This window comes from Heloderma suspectum, chromosome 17 (genome assembly GCF_057233095.1).
Source record: "Heloderma suspectum isolate Gila_16-S chromosome 17, 16-S_ref, whole genome shotgun sequence".
In the NCBI taxonomy this organism is placed as follows: Eukaryota; Metazoa; Chordata; class Lepidosauria; order Squamata; family Helodermatidae; genus Heloderma; species Heloderma suspectum.
Genome location: NC_139474.1, coordinates 7,835,047 through 7,860,316, shown reverse-complemented (window position 1 = coordinate 7,860,316; position 25,270 = coordinate 7,835,047). Strand labels below are relative to the sequence as shown.

The 25,270-nt window shown below is 46.8% G+C and overlaps 1 protein-coding gene across 6 annotated transcripts; it reads left to right on the top strand.

Moving 5' to 3' along the window:
* Positions 1 to 426: 426 nt before the first annotated feature.
* On the top strand, positions 427 to 23,997 carry ACKR1 (atypical chemokine receptor 1 (Duffy blood group)). 6 transcript variants are annotated; one of them, XM_084824374.1, is made up of 3 exons: positions 427 to 471; positions 3,965 to 4,116; positions 17,432 to 23,997. In XM_084824374.1, exon 3 carries the CDS (start codon positions 17,495 to 17,497, stop codon positions 18,344 to 18,346), a length of 852 nt encoding a protein of 283 aa, XP_084680500.1. In that variant the 5' UTR covers positions 427 to 471; positions 3,965 to 4,116; positions 17,432 to 17,494; the 3' UTR covers positions 18,347 to 23,997. The 6 variants fall into 6 exon arrangements, with proteins under 6 accessions (XP_084680500.1, XP_084680497.1, XP_084680499.1 ...); XM_084824371.1 differs by lacking the exon at positions 3,965 to 4,116; XM_084824373.1 differs by having other exon boundaries at positions 427 to 4,116.
* Positions 23,998 to 25,270: the final 1,273 nt, after the last annotated feature.

Sequence of the window (25,270 nt, the reverse complement as noted above, 5' to 3'; positions counted from 1 at the left end):
CTTGATGCTGTTCGTCCTGGGAGGCTGAGCTGTCACCGACCTGCAGGAAACTAATCAGTGTTGGAGAATAAGACAGGAAAATACATCAAATTAAGGGGCTTTCCTCTGCTTGGCACATGATGTTCCAAATATGCCTTAGGATATAGAGGGAAAGTCCCTTTCCTCATGGAGGTCCTGCCAGGGTATCCCCCCCCCCCGCACAGATTGCACCCAGCTTTCCATGTTTCAGACATATCATGAGCATGACACTTCTTCGTCTACTTCCTAACTTCTGTGTCTGAAGGGACAAGATTTGCGTGCATTTCTTGTTTATCTTCCTTTTTTATTCTCTTAAAAAAAACACCCTACAACTTCTTATCTTATAAGAACATTCGGCACCTCTTGCAGCCAGCTGGATTTAAAAGAGCATAGCCTCCTTCACTAGACACCACAACGCCCAGCATAGAAACCATGGGTAACTGCATTATCCTGGTGAGTCCCCCCTCCAGCGTCTCCTTGCTTCGACTTTCCTAGTTCTTAGACAATGCATTTCTCCAAAGAGAAATGCCAGCCTGGATTTGTGGGGAGTGTGTGTGTGCATGTGTGTATAAGATTTAGCATTGGACTGGGGAATGGGGGGGGGGAGAGGGTAGGTGGCAGAAGGTACCTCAGGATCCAATGGAATTCCTCCTCCCATATGGACCTGCCCATACTTTAAAGTCATCCACAGAAGCCCATCTTCAAATACCCCCTCACTCTGAGGCTCAGAGGGTGGCCCCAAGAGAGAGGGCTTTTTTGGTGGTGGCTCCCCCAGCTTTGGAATGCTGTTGCAAGGGAAGTTCACCTGGCATTTAGGATGGAAGAACAGACTTGCCTGTTCTACCAGGATTTTTAAAGTCTTTTAGGACACAACTGCATGCACGTTTAGACAGAAGTAAGTCCTACAATCCACAGTGTTCCCCAGCCAGCGTGGCTAGCTGGCGGTTGCGGGGAGTTGTAGGATTTATTTCTGTCTAGACATGCATACAATCAGCCCTGGGGCAAGCTCTCTTGCCGCCTGAGATGGGAGAAAACACCCACTGCTGATGTACCACGCCTTTCCCTTTAATGTGCTGTGAGGCCACAACCCCTTAGCTTATCTGCACCCCGCAGCCCTTGCCTCATCTGCCCCTTTCCCTTTACAAAGGGAGTGCTATTGCGTCAACTCTTCGCAAGCGCCATTATGTTGGCTCTCCGGATAGCTGCAGGGCAGTAGAAGCGGCTGCTGTGGCTCTCACAGAAGCCTGCCCAGCCACCATCCGGCTCTCGCCGAGAGGATTCTCAGTGCAAGCCAGGGGGCAGGCAGCTACTCCAGAGAGCCCCACTGGATGCTTTTTCGCTGCTGCATTTGCCATAGCAGAAGAATAGGATTGGCAAGACTCTTTGGTGCACCTGCTGGAGTGGCGCTGGAGGGCTCTGCTGGTGGGGGCGGGGGGTGCTGCTGCCTGAGGTGGGGGATTCACTGCATCTTATGGGAGGGATGGTCCTGCATACAATTGCACCCTTACAGTCTTAAAAATATTTTAGTACTTGTGTGTCCTATTATTTTAGTCTCTGTGTGCTGTGGTTTTACCTCTTACGCCCGATTAGGGATGTCGGAGAAATCCGCAGCAGAACCCAATGAGTTTGGATGTCTATGAATCTGACCCATGGATTCTGCAGCAGACTGGCTTTCCCCAAGTTGCATGGATTCCGGGGGATTTGCGGACTGTGTATATATATATATATGTATGTGTGTATATATATATATGTGTATACAGTTTGCAAATCCCCCAGAATCCATGCAACTTGGGGAAAGCCAGTCCGATCGATATATAAGTATATATGTATTTACTTTCCAGAACGTTATGCAAATGTAGCCATAGAAAATATTTTTTTAAAAAAGTGGCTGAAAAAGCACATTTCCCCATAGGCTAAAGCATGAAAATGCACACTTTGGGGAGATTTACGCACGTTGGGAGGGATTTGTGCATTTTCGAAGCCGCAAATTTGCGTGAATGCGAACTTGGGCAAATTCAGGAAATTCGGAAAACCCAATCTCTTAAATGAGCAAACAAGGGAGCGGAAGGCACCTGACAATCCATCCAGTGCAGACAGAATGCATTTTACAAACTCTGTAGATTCCTTTAGCTGATATTGCATTTTAAGCTGTGTTGGCATGTTTATGAGTTTGTTGGTGTATTTGTGACTTTATCTGCGTTATTATTATTTTCTCGTTGCTGCTGCTTTTGCTTAAAACCACCTCGATAAATTTGTTTGATGAGGCACTTGATAATGTGAAAATGTGTTTAAATTAGCACTGTGCCAAAGTTTTCAATGTATTTCTTTCCGACCATTCGTTAGGAGGAAGGTCAAGGGCTGGCCCAAGATATTTTGCTGCCTGAGGCAAAGTACAAAATGATGCCCCCTCCCATTCCCTACACAAAAGCCATCCGAAATGGCGGGACAGGCCACACAGTTCTTTCTTGTAACACACCTTGCTGCCGCCTCCCAGTGTCTGCCACCTGAGGTCACTGCTTCATTCTGCCTAATGGCAGGGATGGCCTGGGGAGGGGTGAAAAGAAGCTGCCACCAAAAATTGTGGGAAGGGGTGAGAATTTCAGAGAAATTTCTCAGGGTGAAGGGCTTTGGTGCTTACCTTACTGTAAGGAGGTGGCCGAGGGGTTGTGCGCTCAGGGCCTAGGATAAGTAGCGCTCTGGGTGAGGAGTGCCTTTGGTGTGTCCCCCCGCCCCGTGGTCAGATTTGCAAAGCTGCCCAGAGGATTTATGGGGCCTGGTGCAGGTGTGATGTCCATCAAGAACAACATTTCTCAACACCTTGAGCTCTCAGCCACTGTGCTGTAGTTTGCACAAGCCAACGTTTGAAAAGCCACAGTCTGAGCCGTGGCGGCCCGCACTCACCTGGGCAACCTCGTTGGCTCCACGGTTGCCACTTTTTGAAAAATAAAATAGCAGTCACAGCTTCCGCCCTGAAAGGTGGCCAAGAAATATTGTAAATAAATAAAATTAAAATACAGGGGCTGGGAAGAGGTAGCAGGGCAGGTGTCCAGGGCAGTCATGGCCAGGCATCTGCCCGGGGACTAGGTACGGCCACACTGATAAGACAACCCCCCCCACCCCAGAAGTTGCTCCTCCTCTTCATCACTGCAACCTGCTTTGCATGGAGAAGGTCCCACATTCAATCCCTCGCCTCTCCAGATATTAAGGATCTGAACACAGAAAAGCCAACGATGGTGCAGTCTAAGGCAGCTATTTATGTCCAAGACTGTAGTATGTTGGATGATTTAGTGCTTTTAAATTGGAGTTTAAGTGGATCTTTTACATGTCACGAGAGAGGCAGAGGGAAAGAGAAATAGTTCTTGCTGAAGCTCCTAGAAATAACAATATTTATATAAACTAACAAGAAAACCCACACAAGGAGGGCTGAGTGATCAATCTGTAAACACTGAAATATCAATATAGAAAATGGTACTGTTATACGACATCGCTCTAGCAGCAAACGGCATCGCTCTTGACTAAACCCTCCTTAATTTGTGCTCCTGAATGTGGAAGTAAGGCTGCTTTATGGACTGATGGATGGACTTCTTCGGTAGCTTTTGTTTCATACTACCAATAGGCATGGCATTGTGCCAGGCAGGGTATGTATAGGAAAGAGACTCGTCTATTTCAAAGATCCCGGGAGGGGGCAGGTGGCAATGTGCCTCTGATCAAATTTTCAGGGACGCATTGCTCCCCTCTGCAGGATCAACAAGAGCCAATCCACCCAGTGGTTAGAGGCAGACTGTAAATACTGTTCATTTTGCATCAGTGTCAGGACGGCGACCAGGAAGAGCCCTCAGCTTTGTGCTTAGATGCCCTAAGTGTGGCAAAGCACCAGAACTGCCATCTGGAGCATCTACCAGGGCATTTATTTGTTTACTTATAATATTTCTTGGCTACCTTTCAGGGCAGAAGCCCTCTCAAGGAGGCATACGACAATAGAACACAGAACAGCCTTTCAATATTAAGAGCAATAAAAACGCAATAGAAGAGTAAGAACACAATAAAAATCAACAACAGAACCAGCAACAGCAGTGATCGTATCAGGAGAAGGCCAGAGTAAGTCCATACGTTTCCAAGGCCTTCTTAAAAGCCTGCCCTGATGTGTCATGGTGGACCTCCAAAAGCAACTCATTCCAGAGGGGTGGGGCCACTGCAGAGAAGGCCCTCTCATGTGTAGTCACCCACCCAATTGCTCTCACAGGTGGGCAAATGAGAAGGGCCCCTCCTACTGATCTTAAAGTGTGGGCAGGCTGATATGGGAGAAGGCCATCCTTCAAATAATTTGGTCCCAACCCATTTAAAGATGTAAAGGTCAAAACCACCACTTTAAATTCAGCTTGGAAACACACTGGTAACCCGTGCAGCTGCCACAGTATAGCCATCATAAGACCGAATCACCTTTCCTTCACTAACACATGGGCAGTTGCATTCTGCACCAGCTGAATTTACTGAACTGTCTCCAAGGGCAACCCCATGTACAGTGCATTACAGTAGTCCAGCCTGGACATCACGAGTGCATGGACAGCTGAGGCCAGGGCCATCCTCTCCAGATAGGCTGGTACACCTATCCTAGAGTGCTAAAACACACACTTCCAGATGCTCCTTGGTTTCTTTGGCTAAAACCAAAGCAAGATGCCAGTCCTCATGCCTCTGGATAAAGGTCTGGTTTAAGCAGGAACACAGGGAGCTGCCTCATACAGAGGGTCTCTCTCCCCCAGGGTTGCCTGTGCATGTCAAGGACTGATCCTGGGGCCAGCTGCATTTGATGGAACTGCTTTATTACTGAACTCTGGCCTTTCCTCTAAAAATAAAACATGCCTTTAGTCCTCATGGTTTTGAATAAGTGGTTAATTTAAGTAGGAACCTGCTTTATACCATGCCAGATCTTTGGTGCAATTGAGTCAATCTTGCCTGCATGGATTGGCAACAGCTCTCCAGAGTTTCAAAGAGGGGTCTTTCTGTGTCTTACCTGGAATGCTGGGGATTGACACCACAGCCACCAATACAGTAATCCCAAGGTCTGGACTGGCCTCACACAACCAGTATCAATACTTGTGGCCCTCAGACCTTCCAGTGTGCAGCAGAAGTTGAGTCATAGGCTGCTTCCTTGGGGATAGGACAGGGATGGCCCTCCCAACCAGAGGATATAACCCTACCCTTGTCTTCTGATTCAGTGGGTGAGTCCTAGGGTGGCCACCTATGAATCACCAAAAAAGGAAAAATACATCTCCCAGGATTCCACCACTGACCTGGACCCCCTGAGCAACACCTTAAGGATCTCATGCCTCCTTAAGAGTCTCCCCTTCTTTCTTTTACCTTCTCCTTTCCAATGACGTGGGGTTTAGGCTGTAGGCAGGGGACCAAATCAGTCCATCCTAAAGGAAATCAACCCTGAGTGCTCATTGGAAGGACAGATCCTGAAGCTGAAGCTGAAATATTTTGGCCACCTAATGCGAAGAGAAAACTCCCAGGAAAAGACCCTGATGCTGGGAAAGACTGAAGGCAAAAGGAGAAGGGGACGGCAGAGGATGAGATGGCTAGATAGTATCACTGATGCAATGAATATGGACTTGAGCACACTCCAGGAGAGAGCAGAGGACAGGAAGGCCTGGCGTGCTATGGTCCATGGGGTCACAAAGAGTCAGGCACGACTTAACGACTGAACAACAACAACAAATTTCTAATTTGTCAAAATTAAGCACTGGTTTTTATGTCTGTGTACTGACTCTTGGTAGAAAATGGGTTTACTTATTCATCACTTCCCTGAAGAATAACACTGCTCAAAATGTGTGAATAGTGGGTATTATATAAATATAATAATCTTCTTTCCTTTGCCCTTGGTATGTTTCCTTGTGTGAAAGGAGATGGAATAATTTTTCACCAGGTTCCCGGAGGTTAGGATAAGATCGCAGGTTTGAATTAGAAAAAGATGCAGTGTGGGCCCCAGACAACCCTTCCTCAGCCATCGTTTGGACACACATGTGCCTGAAGCCCAAAGTGGACAAAATACACTTGCCTTTTCTTTCATTCTTTCTTTCGTGTTCGTTCTCCTCTCTCTCTCTCTGTCTCTGTCTCTGTCTCTGTCTCTGTCTCCAACTCTTTCTTTCTTGATTCTTTCCTCCTTTCTGACCTCTTTCCTTTCCTCTTGCTTCCTTCCTCTCTTCCCACCTTCCAGCCTTCCTCCCTTCTTTTCCTCCTCCCCTTTTTTCTTTCTCCTTTCTCCCTTTCTTTCTTGTATCTCTTTCCCCTTTCTTCCCACCTTTCCTTCCTTCTTTCATCTTCCATTTCTCCCTCTCTTGGTTTTCTTTCTTCCCTGATTCTCTCTTTCATTACTTTCTCTCATTCTTCCCCCTTTCTCTCTTTCATTTGTCTCTTTCTTTCTTTCTTTCTTTCTTTCTTTCTTCCCCTTCTCTCAGTCTTCCGTATTCCCTACATTTCTTTTTCCCTTTCCTTCTTCCTCGGTTTGTACTCATTTAAAACATTTTTTTCAATGAGTTGCTTTCTTGAATTTACCAGTAACCTGTTGTGTCTAGACTCAAAAAACAACAACACCCGTGATAGGCTACGTAACGATTTACGTAGCCTATCACGGCTAGATTTCCAAAGTCAGCCATGATAGGCTACGTAAATCATTACGTAGCCTATCACAGGTGACTTTGGGGGGAAAAAAGCGCGTACGCAAATGGTGGCGCCCATGGGCGCCGCCATTTGCGTTCCTTATTTGGTCCCAGTAGTTTACGTAAAGATTTACGTAGACTATCGGGACCAAATAAGGAACGCAAATGGTGGCGCCCATGGGTGCCGCCATTTGTGTACGCGCTTTTTTTTTTTCAAAGTCACCCGTGATAGGCTATGTAACCATTTACGTAGCCTATCATGGCTGACTTTGGAAATCTAGCTGTGATAGGCTAAGTAAATCGTTACGTAGCCTATCACGGGTGTTTCCCCCCCCCACTTTTTTATTTTGCGGCCGGGGAGACGGGGTGCTTCTCCCCGGCCTGAATTTCGGCCGGGCAAGGCAGGGCGCCTTCCCCCCCTGGCCTGAATTTCGGCCGGGCGAGGCGGGGCGCCTTCCTGAACTTCAGGGGGAGAACCGAAGAGCCTCCCCCCTACCGCGAAGCAAGCTGCGGGACCAGGTAAGTGCCTTTCGTACATCCCTACTCCTTTCCCAATTTTGAACCAATCGCTTGTTCCATGTCTGGTTCTCACTGTTGCTTCTTGACCCTCGTACAGGTTTCTCAGGAGACAGGTAAGGTGGTCTGGTACTCCCATCTCTTTAAGAATTTGCCACAGTTTGTTCTGATCCACACAATCAAAGGCTTTAGCATAATCAATGAAGCAGAAATAGACATTTTTCTGGAATTCTCTTGCTTTCTCCATGATCCAGCAAATGTTGGCAATTTGATCTCTAGTTCCTCTGCCTCTTCGAAACCCAGCTTGTGCTTCTGGTAGTTCTCAGTTCACATACTGCTGAAGCCTAGCTTGTAGTATTTTGAGCGTAACCTTGCTGGCATGTGAAATAAGCGCAATTGTACGGTAGTTCGCACACCCTTTGGCATTGGAATGTAAACTGACCTTTTCCAGTCTTGTGGCCACTGTGCTGAGTGTTCCAAATTTGTTGGCATATTGAGCGCAGCACTTTAGCAGCAGCATCTTTTAGGATCTTAAATAGCTCAGCTGGAATACTGTCATCTCCACTAGCTTTGTTGTTAGTAATGCTTCCTTCACTCTCTAGGATGTCCAGCTCAAGTTCAGTGACCGCACTATCATGGCTGTCAGGGACATTCAGATCTTTCCTGTATAGTTCTTCTGTGTATTCTTTCCACCTCTTCTTAATCTTATCAGCTTCTGTTAGGTCCCTGCCTTCTTGGTCCTTTATCACGCCCGTCTTTGCACAAAACGTTCCCTTGAGATCTCCGATTTTCTTGAAAAGATCTCTAGTCTTTCCCATTCTGTTGTTTTCGATTTCTTTGCATTGTTCATGTAAGAAGGCCTTCGTCTCTCCTTGTTATTGTCTGGAACTCTGCATTCAGTTGGATATATCTTCCCCTTTCTGCCTTGCTTTTCGCTTCCCTTCTTTCCTCAGCTACTTGTAAAGCCTCCTCAGACAGCCACTTGGCTTTCTTGCATTTCTTTTTCTTTGGGATGGATTTCGTTGCTGCCTCCTGAACAATGTTACGGACCTCCGTCCATAGTTCCTCCGGCACTCTGTCTGTCAGGTCTAATCCCTTAAATCTATTCCTCAGCTCCACTGTATATTCATAAGAGATATGATTTAGGTTATACCTGAATGGTTTAGTGGTTTTCCCTATGTTTTTCAATTTAAGCCGAATCAGTGTAAGGACTGGATTCCATTTCAGAGAAGCTCTCTGGGGCTGCATCCCAGTGGTGGGCGGGGCTTAAGGCAAAAGGGGCAGAGCCTAAAATATCCACATATTCTCTCTTGAAGCTTTTACTGCCAGTAATGCAGCCTTAGGAGAGGAGTTTCGACCTTCTAGAATGAGGAGACCAAACAGAGTCAGGAAAAGAGGTAGGGCCAAGTGAAGTGGGTGGGGCCACCTGGCAAACCCCAGAGGGCTCATTGAGTAGAATCCAATGTCAATCCTACTTAGAGTAGACCCATTGTCATGAATGGGACTTAAGTTAGTCATGACTAAGGTATGTTCTATTAACATCAATGGGTCTACTCTAAGTAGGACTTATGTTGGATTTCACCCATTGCAATCCCAAAAAGGCAGGATTGGGACCCTAAGCCTGAGGCTCTGCTCCCCTGCATTAAACCCTGCCTAAAACATACCTAAAACATTTTAAATTAGCTTAGAGAGGAGAACTTGTAATCCTCCAGATGTTGTTGAATGGCAACAACTCCCATCAGCCCAAGACAGGATAGCTAATGGTGAGGGATGATGGGTGCTGGAATCCAACAACATCTAGGCAGCCACACGCTCCCTATCCCAGGCTCGGAAAACGATGGGAGAGGTTGCTGGTGCAAATCGCACCTCTGCTATCAACTCACTAGGAAGCCCTAGAAAAGCTCTCCTTCCTCAGCCCCTCCTCATAATGGGGATAATAGCACTGGCCTACCTTCTCAGGCTGTTGTAAGGGTTTACAAAGAAGTGAGTGTCTGTGTGAAGCCCATTGAACACTGGAAAGTTCAAAGCAGATGATAAGTATTATGAGACGTGTGGGATCTGAGACGTGTGGGATCATTGGCTATTGGGTGGTATAGAAATGTAATTAATATATAAATATATAAATCTGCAATGGGGGCCCGGGGGGGGGCTTCAAAGCTGCTGCCCAGAGTGAGTGAATGGACAGACCATGGCTATTGAGAGTGCAAGTGAAAGGAGAAAACACATTTATATCTTTGCTCTATTTCCCCATCCTCTTCCTCTAGCCATTCCACTCCAGACCCTTCGCAACAGGTTACCAGAAATGCCCCCCCCCAGGCAAATACAATAATCAGTCAGCATTCTGTGTGCACCGAGCATGCTCAGCCCTCGTTTTGTTCCCCCCCACCCGCTTTAGGGTCTTTCGCCACCCCCTAAATATGTTTCTGTACTTCTGCAAATCCTAGAGTTAGCCTGAGTCTACTCATACCGCCCTCTTGTGCATGGCTGTCGCCATGTGGGCTAATAAATGACAGCATCAGTGGTATAGTGAAGAGGCAGGGTTTGCCAGGTCGAACCCCCAGGAAATTTTGATTAGCAGGGATGATGCTATCATCTCCACACACACACACACACACACACACAGATCCCCTCTGAGCTTCAATGCAATCCTCACACTAGCTGTGGGGTGGGGGACGAAGTTTACTGGCAACCATGTGAGCTATCCCTGTTGAAGAGCAAATGCTTTGGGGGTGGCTTGGTCTTGAATCAGCAGTGAAAACCCATTCGCATTAGAACAAAATAAAATAAATTAAATTAAGATCTGCTTTGGGTGGAGCTGAAAAGTGCTGGAACTCATTGGTTGGTTTGATGTATACCCCACCTTTCTGCCCTCAAAGTGGCTAATACAGACTGCTTACATTTCTGGGCTCTCCTTGGGAGTGCCTCTTATATCATGTCATGATGAGTACCTGCACTTTGAAATTTACCAGTACACCACTGGACAGTACTGCGAGAATCGAGCTGGAGTTAGAATATAGGGTTTTTGTTTCTTTTTAAGGTATAACAAATACCAACTCGGTGTCGTCCCCTGCCTCTCTCCAATTTAACAAAAAGAAAGCTTTTCTTTTTTTAAAGGGCAACATATACCCCGTCCCTTCTGCTTTCAACTTTCTCTCCTCTAATTACATCCACATCCCCGGAGCTGTCATCTCCGCTCCTGAATCCCTTTTGTCTATTTCTTTCCCTCACACTTGAGCTGTTGGAACAGTTTTACTCCTGTTATTCTCCCCGCACAACCCCGCACTGCCAGAGACGTGAGGAACCCGCGATAACAACCCTGGCCTCTCTCACTAAATCAAGATGGCAAAGATTTTTGAGATGCTGCACTCAGGAGCGGCATGAAGGTGGTTGACGTACACTGAAAATGGAGGACACTCCCCCCCCCCCCGAGAAAGGTTCTTTCATGAGAACATGGCTCAGGCCAGGCCAAGGTTGGCTTCCTTCCCAGAGTAATCGACTGACTGTGTTTCCACTATGATAACATGAGGGAGACAGGTTGTGCCAAGCTATTGTTCTCAGCAGCTAATTGAAGTCAAAACAGAAATGAGTGGCTCCTTTCCTGCAGACACTGGTGTCATTTATTTATTTATTTATTTCATTTAATTTCTATACCACCCAATAGCCGAAGCTCTCTGGGCGGTTCACAAAAATTAAATCCAAACAACACACAATAAAACAATTTAAAATATACAGAACATTAAAACCACAATATAACAATACAACCACAATAAAACCTAGCAGCAGTGCAGGAGTTTAAAATACAGATTTAAAACAGCAAAGATAAAAATTTAGAAAGCTAAAATGCTAAAATGCCTGGGAAAATAAAAAGGTCTTCACCTGGCGCCGAAAGGAATACAATTTTCCTAATGAGTGGATGCCTTTGCTCTTTTCCTCCTCTCTCCAAACTGGGAGAAGAGGCATTAAAATGGCAAAAGACGGTTTAAGGATTTGCTGGGGCAAAAAATCCCAAGGGGTGCAGAAAACAAGGGGTCTGTTCATCGGAGTCTGGTGGCTCCTATTTCGGTGGGGCTGTGACTCCACTCTGGGTTTCAGTCAGAACTGGGGATGACGGAGAAATCCGCTGTGGATTCGAAGCAGGATGGAGGGTGCAGGAGTGCCACTGTGGCCCTTCCTCCCTGCTGTCATGGACTTCCTTGACAGCTGGTGTGGGAAAGAAGGGTCCCAGTGCAGCCATCCACCCATGCTCTCGCCCTGGCCTCCTCTTGAGGAGGCCAAGGTGAGAGCGCTGGGGTGCTGCCAAGCTCTTTCCTCCCCACACCACCTGTCAAGAGCTTCCTTAACAGCTGGCATGGGAAAGAAAGGTCCTGGTGTGGCCAGCCCCCATGGAGGAGAGCCACCCCACAAAATCCGACAGATGCGGTAAGGTTCCAGGGAAATCCGTGGGGCCCAAAGCAGCCTGGATTTCCCTGCTGCCGACCCGCCCTCGCGGACTGGAAGTTGAGGGGTTTGTACATCCCTAGTCAGAACCAGTTGGACCTCCAAAGGTGGTATCCAAGGTGCCAAACCCCAGTCAGACCCCCGAAGGAGCTGTCCAAGATGCTGAACCCCAGTCAGCCCTCCTAAGGAGCTATCCAAGGTGCTGGACCCAATCCCCAAAACAGCTTAAGCACCTTGCATACCAAAACATGTATATTAGAGACAGTAATGTTCAAGTACGCATTATATTTGGAAAACCCCTTGCAAAAAATGTGTATATTAGGCAAAAATGCACACAAAAACACACATATTAGGAACAATGCACAGAAACATACTTAGCAATTTTCATGTAAACTTTTTTAAAAAATAGTTCTGAAACTGCAGGATGAACTGAACTTAAGACTGGAGAAATTTTCAAAGTTCAAGGTGAGCTGAAGTGGGAAAACTGGGGAACTAAATGGAACCAAAATTGAACAACTCAACTTCCTCCAGAAAGGTCGGGATAGCCCTGAGACCGAAAGCAAAGACTTTTAGGCCTTGGTGAGTGAGGCTGTCCAACCTACAGTAGCCTTCAGATCACAAATTGAGTCTTCCACACTGAGATGGTTGTTGGAATGCCAGTCTCCATTTTGTCAAAAACCAGCCAACTGGCAGCCAGGTTTGTCACACCCAAAGTTTCCCCCCCTGCTCACTGTTCTCCAACTGTATGTTCCCCCTCTTCTTTTTGCCTCAGTCCTTTTCCAGGGCTGCCTGGCACACAATAAAAATACCTCCCAGATAATACGCTTGTTTAAGAAAAGGCTAAGGTGGGAAATAAATTTTGATTAATTCACAGCGGCAGCCTGGCAGGGAGAGGCATAGAGTTATCAAAGCAAATGTGAAGGAGGGAGGTTAATTCACATGCAAGCCAAGTGTGTCCTTCAGTGACTTCTTTTGGGGCCAAATAGATTCACTTCTCCTTGAGGTCTTTAACATACACACAGGCATGCACTCAAATACCCTCCTACACCTTCCCCAAATATTAAAGAATGGGAAATGCTTCCCTGCCTCAAGGAACCTTGAATGAGGGCTGTACAAGAATGTTGTTCCTGTTCGTATATCAGGGAAACATATCTCGTTTGCAACCCCTGATGCGAACACAAGCAGAAACGCAATTCTCAAGAAATTAGAAACTTAGAAACTTCCCAGACCTGAAATTGGTTTCAAAGGTGTGCACTTGTGCAAATTCGCACTTCTGGAAAGTGTGTGTTTGCACATATGCACACTTTTGCCTGTGTGCAAATCCCCATAAAATTCGCATTTAATGCTTTAGCCTACCGGGGGAATTGCATACTTCTCCAATTGGAGAACCTCAAAGAACTCGAACATTGCATGTTCACCCATCCATATGCCTCCATCCCTTTAATGGCTTTAAAGCATCATGAACAACTGCCTGATCTCTCCACTCAACTCCCTCCTACACCTTTCTGGAATCATCCAGAACAGAGCTTCGGCTACTGGGCAGTATAGAAATGTAATTAATAAATGTAAGATTTTGTCCACAGCCCTTGAGTCTTGGAAAGCTGCCCTTCCCCCTCCCCCACCACCCTTAAAAATCAGGCTTTCTGCCAATTGGCTGCCCATGGTTGAGGGACACTTTCTTTCCCATTGGCTGAGAGCACCTTAATCCCTCAGTGCAGTGGTGAGACATTTTTTTCGGCCAAGGGCTGCAGTCTCCTGGAGGTAACCTGTTTGGGGACCCATGCTGGTTTGGGGACCCATGCTGGTGGCAGGAGGGGCCAGAGGCAAAAGTGGGCAGGGCTATCCCCTTTCTCTCTATTTCTGCCACCCCTTTCTCTCTTTTTCTGCCACTCCTCTCTTTCTACCACCTTTCTCTCTTGCTCTCTTTATGACTGCTCCCCTCTTTCTGCCCCCTTCTCTCTCTCTCTTTCTCCTTCTGCCTACCTATTTTCTCTCTCCTTCTGCCTACCCCTTCACTCTGTCTTTCCAACACCTCTCTCCCTCCCTCCCTCCCTCTCATGTCCTCTCTTTCTGCCACCTCCCTTTCTCTCTTTCTCCCTCTTTTTCCGCCACCCTTTTTATCTCCCTTTCTCATCTCTCTGCCTTCTGTCCCTTTCTGACACCCCTTCTGTCTCTGATTCTTCCACCCCTTTCTCTCTTTCTGCCTACCCCTTCTCTCTCTCTCTTTCTGCCACCCCTTCCCCCCCCTCTTTTTATAATGCCATCTCTTTCTGCCATCTCCTTCTCTCTCTCTCTTTTCTTACCAGCCTTTAAAAAAAAATCTTCCCCTTTCTCATCTCTCTGGCCTCTGTCACTTTCAGACACCTCTTCTCTGTCCCCACTCCCTTTCCCTCCCTGCCCACTGGGCTGCTAGCATAAGGACCTATTGTTGCACTTGCCAGAGGTCTGAACTGATTGCTCTTACCAGAGAGCTTTTGAAATTAGACTGCGAGCCACATAGGAATGCAAGCTGTCCACCTCTTCTGCAATGCTTTCTCTGAACAAGCTCTGCTTCATGCCAGGCAAATCATACAGGCAAGGAACCCCACATGCCCAGAAAGACACTTACTGCATTGTGTGACATGATGGCAGGGTTCCAACATTTTATTGGAGAGCTGTTCTTAAGATGAAGTCTGGGGAGAGAGCTCACTCTCCCCAGTGCATATTCTGGAGTGTTCTCCAAAGCCACAGGAAAAGTAAGAAGGGGAATGCAAAACATTTTGCAGGGAGGTTTTTTGGACATTCAGTGTCATGCCAAAGAGACAAGCCACTTTTCAGTTTTATATCTAAGCCAAAATACAGCTTGCCTCTTCAGCAGGGCAAGTGACCATGATAAAAAATGGCAACTCTATGTAGAAAGGCAGTACGCTGTCCCTTTTTGCTATGTGTAATGCTGTGTCGCTGATGTATTTGACTTGATTTGATATTTTATTATATTATGTGATTTGTGTTTTAATTTCTGTGGATTAAATGGTTGTATGCCACTAAGGGCGCAATCCTATAGGGATAGGCGGCTGCCTCCAAACTCGGTGAGTGCCTATCCAATGCAGGGCAGGAGCAGCTCTGAGGGGATCTTCCCCTCTGCACTTTAGCTGATGTGCATTTGTGGCTAGACAGCCGATTTCGGCTGTCTAGCTGCAGGAAATTGTAGCGGGGGGGCAGATGCATAGCATTGGAAAGGCACTTCAGCCCTCCCCACCCCGGCAAGCCCCCAAGAATGCCTCATTTTTGCTGCTCCATACTCCTCTTACAAGCACGAAGCATGGGGCTCATCCGCGCTGCCTATGAGACAACATGGGAGGCAGTGGAGGTCGGTTCTCAGGGAACCAACCTCGGGGCGCGGTTTCCGAGGTCGGATCCCAGGAACCAACCTATCCTATGGCCATCTAGCTGCTGACTAGCAGCCATAGGATTGTGCCCTAAGAGGATTAGTTTAAAAAGTGACTAGTAAATGTAAATAGTAAATAAATAGTAAAATACACCTGTACATGGTAACGCAGGAAGGATACAAATATGCAAGTGAAGCTAAGTAACTGAAAGCGGCCATAAACAGAATATAGTCCAGTTCTAGAATCCCGGAATACTTGTAATTAGTACAAGAAAATTTTAACACCCCTAACCTTAGCAGTGAAGAAATGGCCCCATATCAGGGGAAATGTACTGGGTTGCCAAATAATTCCTTCTCTCAAGTGGAGACTAAACAAAGAGGAGGTAAATCAAAAGCTATGAGCAGAGAAATTTGCAGTGCTACATCTCCAGCCTGGGCAACAGACATCCCCTTCCAAATGCAATTACTTTGGGTGAATATGACAAGGAAAAAATGGATGCAGAGCCTCCCATAAACAGCCAATAAATCCACCGCAGGGAGGTTTATGTCTTCCTCCTCTAGATCCTTCAGATAGAAATTGACCTGAAATCTTGATCAATCTTGGGTCTAGAGAAACAGGGCAGCATTCGGATTAAGGATGTGCGAGCAGTAACAAAATCTCTACACACAGGGAGAACGTTCACAGTTTATTTGCTTGGAACCTTACTTCGATAGATCTCAAGATGGCATGGCACACATGGAGTTCTCAGGTGGTCCCCCATCAAGACACTGTCCAGATCTACTTGGCTTCAACAAAGTGGCTTCACCATCTGCAGAGCCAACCCAAACCTTAGGCAGAGTGAGGGTGTCAGGAAAGGGCACCAAATAGTTCTGGTTTAAAGATTTACAGTTTTAAATTGTTTGAGCCCAAGTTACTTGAAGGACCACCTTCTCCTGTACCAGCCTGCCTTTACTCCATCATCAACAGAGGCCCATGTCACCCACTCACTGCCAAGAGGGTTACGTTGATGAGTGCAAGGCAAAGGGCCTTTTCAGTGTGGGCCCCACACCTCTGGAGTCAGCTTTCATCAGGGATTCATCAGGCCCCTTTTTGCAGGTCTTCCAGAAGGCTCTGAAGACCCACCTGTTTTTGCTGGTGGGATGTAGGTGTTGTGGGTGTCGTCAGTTTTGACAGAGTTCTAACAGCATTTTATTGAATATTGTGTCCTGTTTGTGGGTTCCTGGTTGACAGCTGGTTGGCCACTGTGTGAAGAGAATGCTGGACTGGATGGATCCTTGGTCTGATCCAGCAGGGCTCTTCTGATGTTCTTGTGTTCTTAATATTTATTTATTGCTCTTCTATTTGTTTTGGGCATGTTTGTGAATTTTTTTAATTGTATATGCTGCTGTCAGGAGTGCCCTAGCTGCCTCTTGCAGTCCCCACCAATAGCCAACTCAGGACACAGATGACGAGGAATTCTTTCTGAGACTTTATTCCTTTATTACTTTATGACTCTTTCAGAATACTAGCTAGCGCCAAAGCAAGGAACAGCACTGGGGAAAGATAGCTGAGTAGCCTAAGCTCCAGGTAAGGCAGTTGGTCCCCATTTGAAGGAGAACCGTGGGAAGACCCTCAACTTATGGGCTAGGGAGAGATCCTCCCTCTTTCCCTGGGGTTCTCGGGACGCGACCGTTGTTTGCACACCAAACGAGCGCTACGCCTCCTCTCCACGCCCTCCATCTGTCGTCACTCCCTGCATCTGTGCTGAGCATCCAGCAAGCCCCCCTCCAGCGCTCTCTCACTGCCAGGGTCACTATCTATCCCAGGAATGCTGGCAGGAGGAATCTCTGCCAGCTGCTGTGCTTGTGAAAGATGAGCGAGCTCCTCTCCCATGGATTGCTGTTCCTCCTCAGAATCAGAACTGCTCTGGGGCTCTATTGGCTCAGTTTCCACCCTGACATCTGCCTTGAGAGCATTTTACCCTTAAAGGGGGCCTAAAAATTATTTTAAATGAATTTATTTATTACTGCTATCATATTTTTTTACTGCTAGGGAGTGGCAGAGTCAGAGGATTTTCTGCCTCAGGTATTGCAGTCACTGCTTCACCTGGGTCAGCAAAATATCTTGGGACATCCCCAGTCATGTGTCTTCACTTCAGATCCTGCTCTGGAGCCATTGATCACTTGCGTCCAAGGTGTGGATGACATCACTGGAAATAAATAATGTCCCTATGGCTTGACTGGTCGTTTCTGGGCAAATGGCAGAACCATGCTCCAAGGCAAGAAATATTCCCAGTTGTATCAAAGCCCACTCTGTCCTCCCCTCAAAGTTCATCAGAGTGACATCACTGGTTTGAGTGACATCATCCACCTATCTGTATATTAAAAAGGTTTTGTGTATTTGAAAAATTAGGCTGCGCAAGTCACCTCTTTGTCATGTCTCCTCTCTCTTTAGGGTAAGGATCAGAGCAACAGCCTGGACTTCGCAGACTTTGGGGACTTGTTAGCTAACATTTCAATGGATTATCCTGACGAAGAGGGCCCATCCTACGATGACATCCTTGCTCAACCATGTCAATACACGTACTGCTCTGTCTTCAGCAGCAGCATCCCAGCATTCCTGGCGGTGGCCAGCACCCTGGGCTTACTCTTGAATCTGGTCCTTGGCATAGCCTTAGCCAAATGCCCACTACTTTGGGGAAAACACCATGCAGGCAAAACCAAGGTCTTCCTGATGGCAATGGCGGCTGCCATCTTTGCCGCCATCTTGCCATTTTTCGCAGCGGCAACCAGCCAAGCCTGGATCTTTGGGGACAGTTTCTGCCAGGTGGCCCATGCGCTGAAATACGGGGGTGTCTTTGCTCAAGGGCTGCTGGTGGCAGGCAGTGCATGGCAAATGCCCTGGCACCTCCCTGGCCTCCTCTTGTCAATTATTCTCTGGCTCACGGGGTTTCTGTGCGCGATACCTGCAGCCATCAGCAGCAGCGCTGGTGAATTCTGTGTCCTAGGCCTGGAAGGTGAGCTGCATTCATGGTATCTGGCTCACACCATCATCTGCCTGGCTGTCTTTGTCATCCTCCCAGTGGTGATGGTTTTGGCCAAGATGGCCCTGAAATGGCAGAGATGTAGCTTGCGTATTGACATAACTTGGATTTTTTACCTCTTCTGGGCACCGTACGGAGTAGCTGTGCTCACAGACATGCTCCTACAGAAGGACTTGGTTACCCTCACGTGCCGTTTCCAGGAACATCTCGACTACTTCCTGGGGCTTTCAGAAGGACTGGGCATTCTCCATTGTTGTCTGTGCCCCCTGTTCATCCTGGGTTTGGGCATCTGTCATGAAAGGGCCAGCCAAGCAGACAGATGCTAAATTGGGGGCCCTTCCCACTCTCAGCTCACTACAATTGCCAGGACTTGACAACCGTTTTGTATGGACTTCTATTTCCGCAACCAGACCCTGTAGGTTGTCTTAGTATGCTGTGACAGCCAAGCTTTTTGTACTGATCTTTATTTCCGCAACCGGGCACTGAAGCGTATCTTAGTATGCTGTGATGGCCAAGCTTTCTCTGCCCCCAAAATGAAATCAAATAAAGTTCTCTATTCATACAATCCACATTCTGTTCCCAGAGAGGATGGATTCTGCAACATGAATAAATGATGGCTAAAATGTCTATGCTTCCTCCTATTTTGCTGAATGTATTCTGCCTCAGTTGTGGGCAAGGCCTATTCTGCAGGGTGCTCAACCACCACCCATAGCAGCTGGAAATTTTATTCAGCTATGCCCCTGGCCGTGAGAAAGCCCCTGGGGCCTGCATATGCACTCCTTCTCAGGCGCCCTGGTCCAAAGCCCAGCATCTCCGTGATGCCCCCCACACGCAGCACTGATTCAGGCTCAACTGATACATCAGGGGTGCACAGCCCATGGGCCGCAAGAAGCCATAGGCTACTCTGAGTGTGGCTGCAGAGCTGTGAGGACCATACTCAGAGTTTCTCTTCTTAGTGCGTAAGGGGTTACCAAGGGAAACATTTCCCTTATCACTGAACTTTCCTGAGAAAGTGGAGATAAGGTAACTTTTTGCCTTATTAGCACTTGCAACAGAAAGCCTGGGATTTTTCAGTGGATCTTCACAAATAAAAGAATGTCTCTGCCTGTCTATCCAGCTAATCATCTATCCATCTACCTAATCATATTATATCCATCCATCCATCCATCCATCCCCTATGTTTATATACTGGCTTTCTGCCAAAGAACTCAAAGCTTTAATCTTTACACTCAAAGCTTTACACTTTACATTTTAAAGCAATCTTCCTCAGCCTGGTGCCCTCCAGATGTTTTGGACTTCAACTCCCATCAGCCCCAGCTGGCATGGCCAACGTTCAGGAATGCTGGGTGTTGGGAAGCTTGGGTGATGAGGCATAATGTCTGCCATTGCTTGCGGATTCAAGAGATGGACCCTGGGACCCCGAGGCCACCATGCGACGATTGTCGCTGCCCTTGCAAAGATCCATCCATCACTGGTACGGATGTATGTCCCGTTAATCCCACAGATAATGTGGATGCTCTCTCCAGCACCGGTTCTTGCCTGCACATCAGTGGAAGTATTTGAACCTGGAACTGCTGTATCTGTTGTGGTGATGATCTTCTGCGCAAGAACACCAGCTCACTGCAAGTGATTGATGGGGAAGTTGATAGCAGGTTTGGAAAGAGAAGCTGATTCCATACTGCCCAAGGGCATCATAGGGATGGGGTGGACTGAACAGGACGCACGCTTGTAGTCCAAAACATCTGGAGGGCACCAGGTGGGGGAAAGCTGATTTAAAGGAATGTATTTATTTATCTTATTTATGATTACATTTATATCCCACCTTTTTTCCTCTCGCAAGGAACCCAAGGCAGCTCACGTTGTCCTCCTTTCCATATTATCCTCACAACAACCCTGTGAGGTAGGTCAGGCTGAGAGTTGGTGACTGGTCCAAAGTCACCCAGTGAGCTTGATGGTGAGGGGGGACTTGAACCCAGACCCCCATGGTCCCAGTTGAACCAGTGGAGTCTGGTGGCTCCGATTTCAGTGGGGCTGTGGATTCACTCGGGATTTCTGTCAGAACCAGCCAGAACTCTAAAAGAAATATCCAAGGTGCTACACCTATTTTGAGGGTAACATTCAGGACCTTGGATCACTCCTTTAGAGTTCTGGCTGTTTCTGACTGAAACCCAGAATGGATTCACAGCACCACTGAAATCGGAGCCACCAGCCTCCACTGAGTCCAGCACTCTAACCACTACACCACCTGGCTCTCGAACATACTCGAATGGCTCACCACATAATCGACATGATATGCAATGAAACGGGGTCAGGGAGGGAAACGGATCAGAAGCAAGTTCAGATGCCAGCACACTTTTAACACATGTTCCATAAAGAAGAGGCGCTGCAGGACAGAGGTTCAGGAGGGAAGCAGCCCACATGGCCCCACCCGGGCTGATAGAGGGGGCCTCACTGTCTCCCCTCTCCCCCTGAGGCAGCCAGGTAAGATGGCTGCAGATGGAAATGCCTAGGCAGGCAGGAACCAAACCACAGTTGTTCCCCGCTGATGGATGGGGCCTCTCCCTCCTCTGAGCTAGCCATGTGGAATGGCTGCTGATGGTGGCAGTTAGGAAGCAGCCTTGTTCTGAGTCAAATCAGTGGCCCATTTAGCCCAGTATTCTAGACACTGACTGGCAGCAGCGGCTCTCCAGAGTTTCAGGCAGGATTCTTCCCTAGCCTTGCCTGGAGAAGCCGGGGATCGAACCTGGGACCGTCTTCATGCAAAGCCAGGCTCACCACTGAGCCACAGCCCGGGCAATTCTGACTTCTGAGACAGGAGGACCCAAATGGTCACTGGACCCCATTATGCTGACGGGCTGGGGTGGGGGGTCCTCGCCATCTCACCTCTCCTCTGATCCAGCTTCTCACATTTTGCTTTGGAGAGAAATCCTGCCCGAGCCCACAAAGCTGGCTTATATGCCACCTCGGACCTTTGGTCCACCTTTCTTAAGAAGCAGTCCGTAGTCTGCCCCCTGAGGCTCAAAAGAAGAAAACCTGGCTGAACGGCTGCCTGGCTTCTCTCCCAGAATGCCTCTCTCAGGAGTGCAATTTGAAGCTGTCCTCCATCGCCAGCATCGACTGTGGGCACAGGCTGCACGGAGGCAGGAAAACAGACTCCAATGCTGTGGTGTGTTTTTCTGGAGAGGTTCTAGGTGAAATGTGGATCCCTTCCCCTCGCCACTCTCGTCCCTGCCCCCCTCCTCCTACCAATGGACCATTTGACTCAAGGCACTGCAGGAAAGCACCCTGGGGGCTACTTCTGTTTACTAGTGGAGAGAGGAACTGCTCGCTCCATTAAGGCCGCCGGTAGGAGAGGATGGCAGCAAACAGGCTGCTCCGTTCCCTTTCCCAGCACTTGAAGGGGAAGTTATACACCTAAGATGTTGCAATGATTGGACTGGAACCACGGCCAAGAGAATTAAAGAGAGGGCACATGGCTCCATGCCAGAGCACCAGCCGGGAACACAGAGATGTGCGAGGATGACATTGCATTCCCAAGTCCTGCAAACATCTCACTTGTGCAATCCTGAATGGGGTTGTGAGCCAGAGAGCTTTTTTTTTTTTTTTAAGAAATGCTTACGGGTTCTTAAAGTGTTTGCTTTCGACAAATGTGTTGTTATTTTTCAAAGGATGCGCTTTGAAGTGTGCATTTTCCAAAAAAGATGTATCCTTTTTCACGCTTTAGTCAACGGGGGCGGGGGGGGAATGTGTGCTTTGGAAAAACATGCATGGAAATGTGCACTTTCCCAGAAATGCATTCTTTTCCTGTTCCAATGAGCCAAAACAAACAAACAAAAAACCAGGTTGGAAACAAAAACGAGCCAAATGAACATCAGAGTGATTTTCAGGGAGTGTAGGTGAGCTCAAAAATCTGGATGGTCCTCCCATCCAGACTCAAATGTAGAAAGTCCCCTTCAGCCTCTTCCATTAAAAAAAATAAAGAAAAGAAACCCTAGGGAGTAAATGAAGACGTAGAAACCCGGGGATTGGAAAGACTTCTTCCTTGTCTGAGAACAGGGAGAGCTGCTGCTTGGACCCACCCCCGCTTTACTCCAAATTAGCTTTGGCCCCAAAAGGTCCATAATTCAGTCCTAGAACACCTGCCTTGCAGCAAGATGATCCCAGGTTCAATGCCTGGGATCTCTGGGTATGGCTGGAAAGACCCTTGTCTGAAAACCTGGTGAGCCACTGGTGAAGCCAGGCTCTAGCAAAACTGGGCTAGATGGGCCAAGGGTCTGAGTCAACGCAAGGTGGCTTCTTAACATCATTTGGGCCTGGTATATTGGAGAAGAGCCACAGTGCAGGGGTAGGACATAACGTTTGCAGGAGGAAGGTTCTTGATGGAACTGTGTGAGCCCCAAAGTAAGTGAAGCCATCCCCATGAAGGGGAGACTTGCTGGGAATGTGTAAGCCCCTTAAATAAGTGAAGAATTCCCATGAAGGTCAGACTTGCCAGGATTGTGCACACCCCTTAACGAAGCCTTGCCATCCGCATGAAGTGGAGACTTGCTGGGAATGTGTGAACCCCTTAAATTAGTGAAAAACTACTAACTCATATGTTTTCCAACTGGCATCTGGTTCAGGATCTACCAGGTCAACTACAAGATCAGACCTCATACATCCCAGCCACATGCAACCCTACAACAGAAATAAGTTCGCAAATTAGCAACATTCTGGAAGATGGCCAAGCTCTGGGATGGATTAGTCCATCTGAATTCAACTTCCTGCTCAAGAAAAATCCCAGGGTGCCCCTGTTTTATGTTTTCCACATAAAAGATCCACAAGGGCACCGGTCTTCCTCCAGGCCACCCCATAGTCTCAGGGAACGATTCCGTATTAGAACCTATATCTCAATTTGTTGATTTCTTCTTAAAGCCTTTCATCCCATCTATGCAATCATACATCCCAGACTCCACACATTTTCCACAAAAGATTGAAGGCATCAAGGTGCAACAAGAAGATACCTTAGCCACCATGGAGGTGAGGTCCTTATATACTAGCATTCCTCAAGATGAAACGTTGCACATTGTATTCAATACATTACAAAAACATGAAAAAGAAATCCACCAACCCATTTTTATTTTTATTTTATTTTTGCCCTACTGGCCGACATAGCTTTGCAAAAGAATTATTTCTCATTCAATAAGAACTTTTTCTGGCAAGCTAAGCAGGTGGTGATGGGATGCCCTATGGCCCCAGAAATTGCCAATTTATCTATGCAAAATTTTGAGCATTTTTTAAAAATATAATAATCCATATAGTCACAACATAATCACATGGTGAAGGTTCCTTGATAATGCGCTTTTGATTTGGACGGACATGCATCATATGTTAGAAGAGTTTTTCCGGTGAGTGAATACAAGAGATTTAAATCTTACCTTTGACACATCGTACAGTCCAGCACAGGTAAACTTCTTGGATGTTGTTGTAAAAACACACACACATGAGCTTTTGAGCACCATTTTTCACAAACCAACAGATGAAAACATTTTCTTAAGATATGACAGCTATCATCCAGCACATCTCAGAAATAATTTACCCTACAGCAAGTTTTTAAGAATAAAACATAACTGTACAAGAAGCCAAGATTTTTTCAAAGGATCACTTTCATTAGTGCGATGCTTTCAAGAAAGGGGATACCCTACCCAGGTGATAACATCAGCAATGAATAAAGTGCAGGCCTGTAAACAAGACATCCTTTGGGTACCCCAAAAAGAACGGAGAAACAACAAACTGAGCAGCAAACATCCATTTTTCCTTTCAATCTGGTTACAAAAAAGCTACAAACGCATATTTTTTTTCCAACTGGCATCTGGTTCAGGATCTACCAGATCAACTACAAGCCCCAGAGTAATGTTCAAGGGAACAAAAAATCTCAAGGACTGGCTAGTGCACAGAACACACATGGAAGACAAAAAAAAAAAGACAGTGCAACTGATGTTGTTTCACACACCAAGACCAAAAGGACACCATCCATGTGGCCACTTTACACATATTGTAAATTCACCAAAAAGAAAACATTTTTAAACACTGGTAATCTCATTCAGATCCCTGATTTTCTGACCTGCAACTCCTGAGGAGTAATATATGCAATCTCATGCCCCTGCCACAAGATCTATATTGGAAAGACCTCGAGACCTTTAAAACTCTAAGTAGAAGAACATCTGTGCAATCTGAGACATCAAAGGGCAGGAGCCCCAATGGTCAAGCATTTCAGAGAGAAGCAACATAAACCAAATGATGTCATTTGGGGGGCTATTGAAAAGGCAAATGGGATGAAAGATCATTACGCAAAATAGAACTGTTCTGGATCATCTCCTTAAAAAGTCTGTGGCCCACAGGGCTTAATGAGGATTTCGATTTTTCAGGATTAAAATAGAGGCAGAAATAAAATTTGTTCAGTCGTTCAGTCGTGTCCGACTCTTCGTGACCCCATGGACCATAGAACGCCAGGCCTTCCTGTCTTCTGCTCTCTCCCGGAGCGTGCTCAAGTTCATATTCATTGCATCGGTGATGCTATCTAGCCATCTCATCCTCTGCCGTCCCCTTCTCCTTTTGCCTTCAGTCTTTCCCAGCATCAGGGTCTTTTCCAGAGAGTTTTCTCTTCGCATTAGGTGGCCAAATGCACAATATAAAGTGTAACACCAATTCTTAAAACACTATATGCAAAATGTTACCTATAAGTTGGAATAAGAGTAGTACATGATAGCAGGCACAATGGGGTGGTTTTCAGCTTTAAATCATTTAGGAAATATAAGGCTTCAGCCTCCGCACAGATGTGAGGGCAGTCGTCGTGATCTACAGCATGTACACGCACTCAGAGGCAAGGACGCTCATTCACTCCAGAGTAAGAAAACAAATGGCTTCTAATACGTCACTGTTCAAGAAACTAAAAGCTGATTTAACTTTTCTTGTGTTTGTTAAAAAATGTCATGCAGCCATGAGAGAGTTCATGTTAAGGTAATCTCTCGAGTTAAAAGACATTATGTGAGAGTTTTCTGTATTATGTTTAAGTGGGATTTGCTGTTTTGTCGAGTGGCCTTCCATGGTGGGATATTAACACGTTCATATACAAAGGTTGCATGAAACCTTAAAATATAGGAGCAGTGTGTCCCCAGGTGAGAGGAAAGTCAGCGTCTCAAGAAGGCGCATGAAAGGCCTGCCTCCGTTTCCTTAGGTCTGGCATTTTAAAATATTGGACAGAGAGCAAC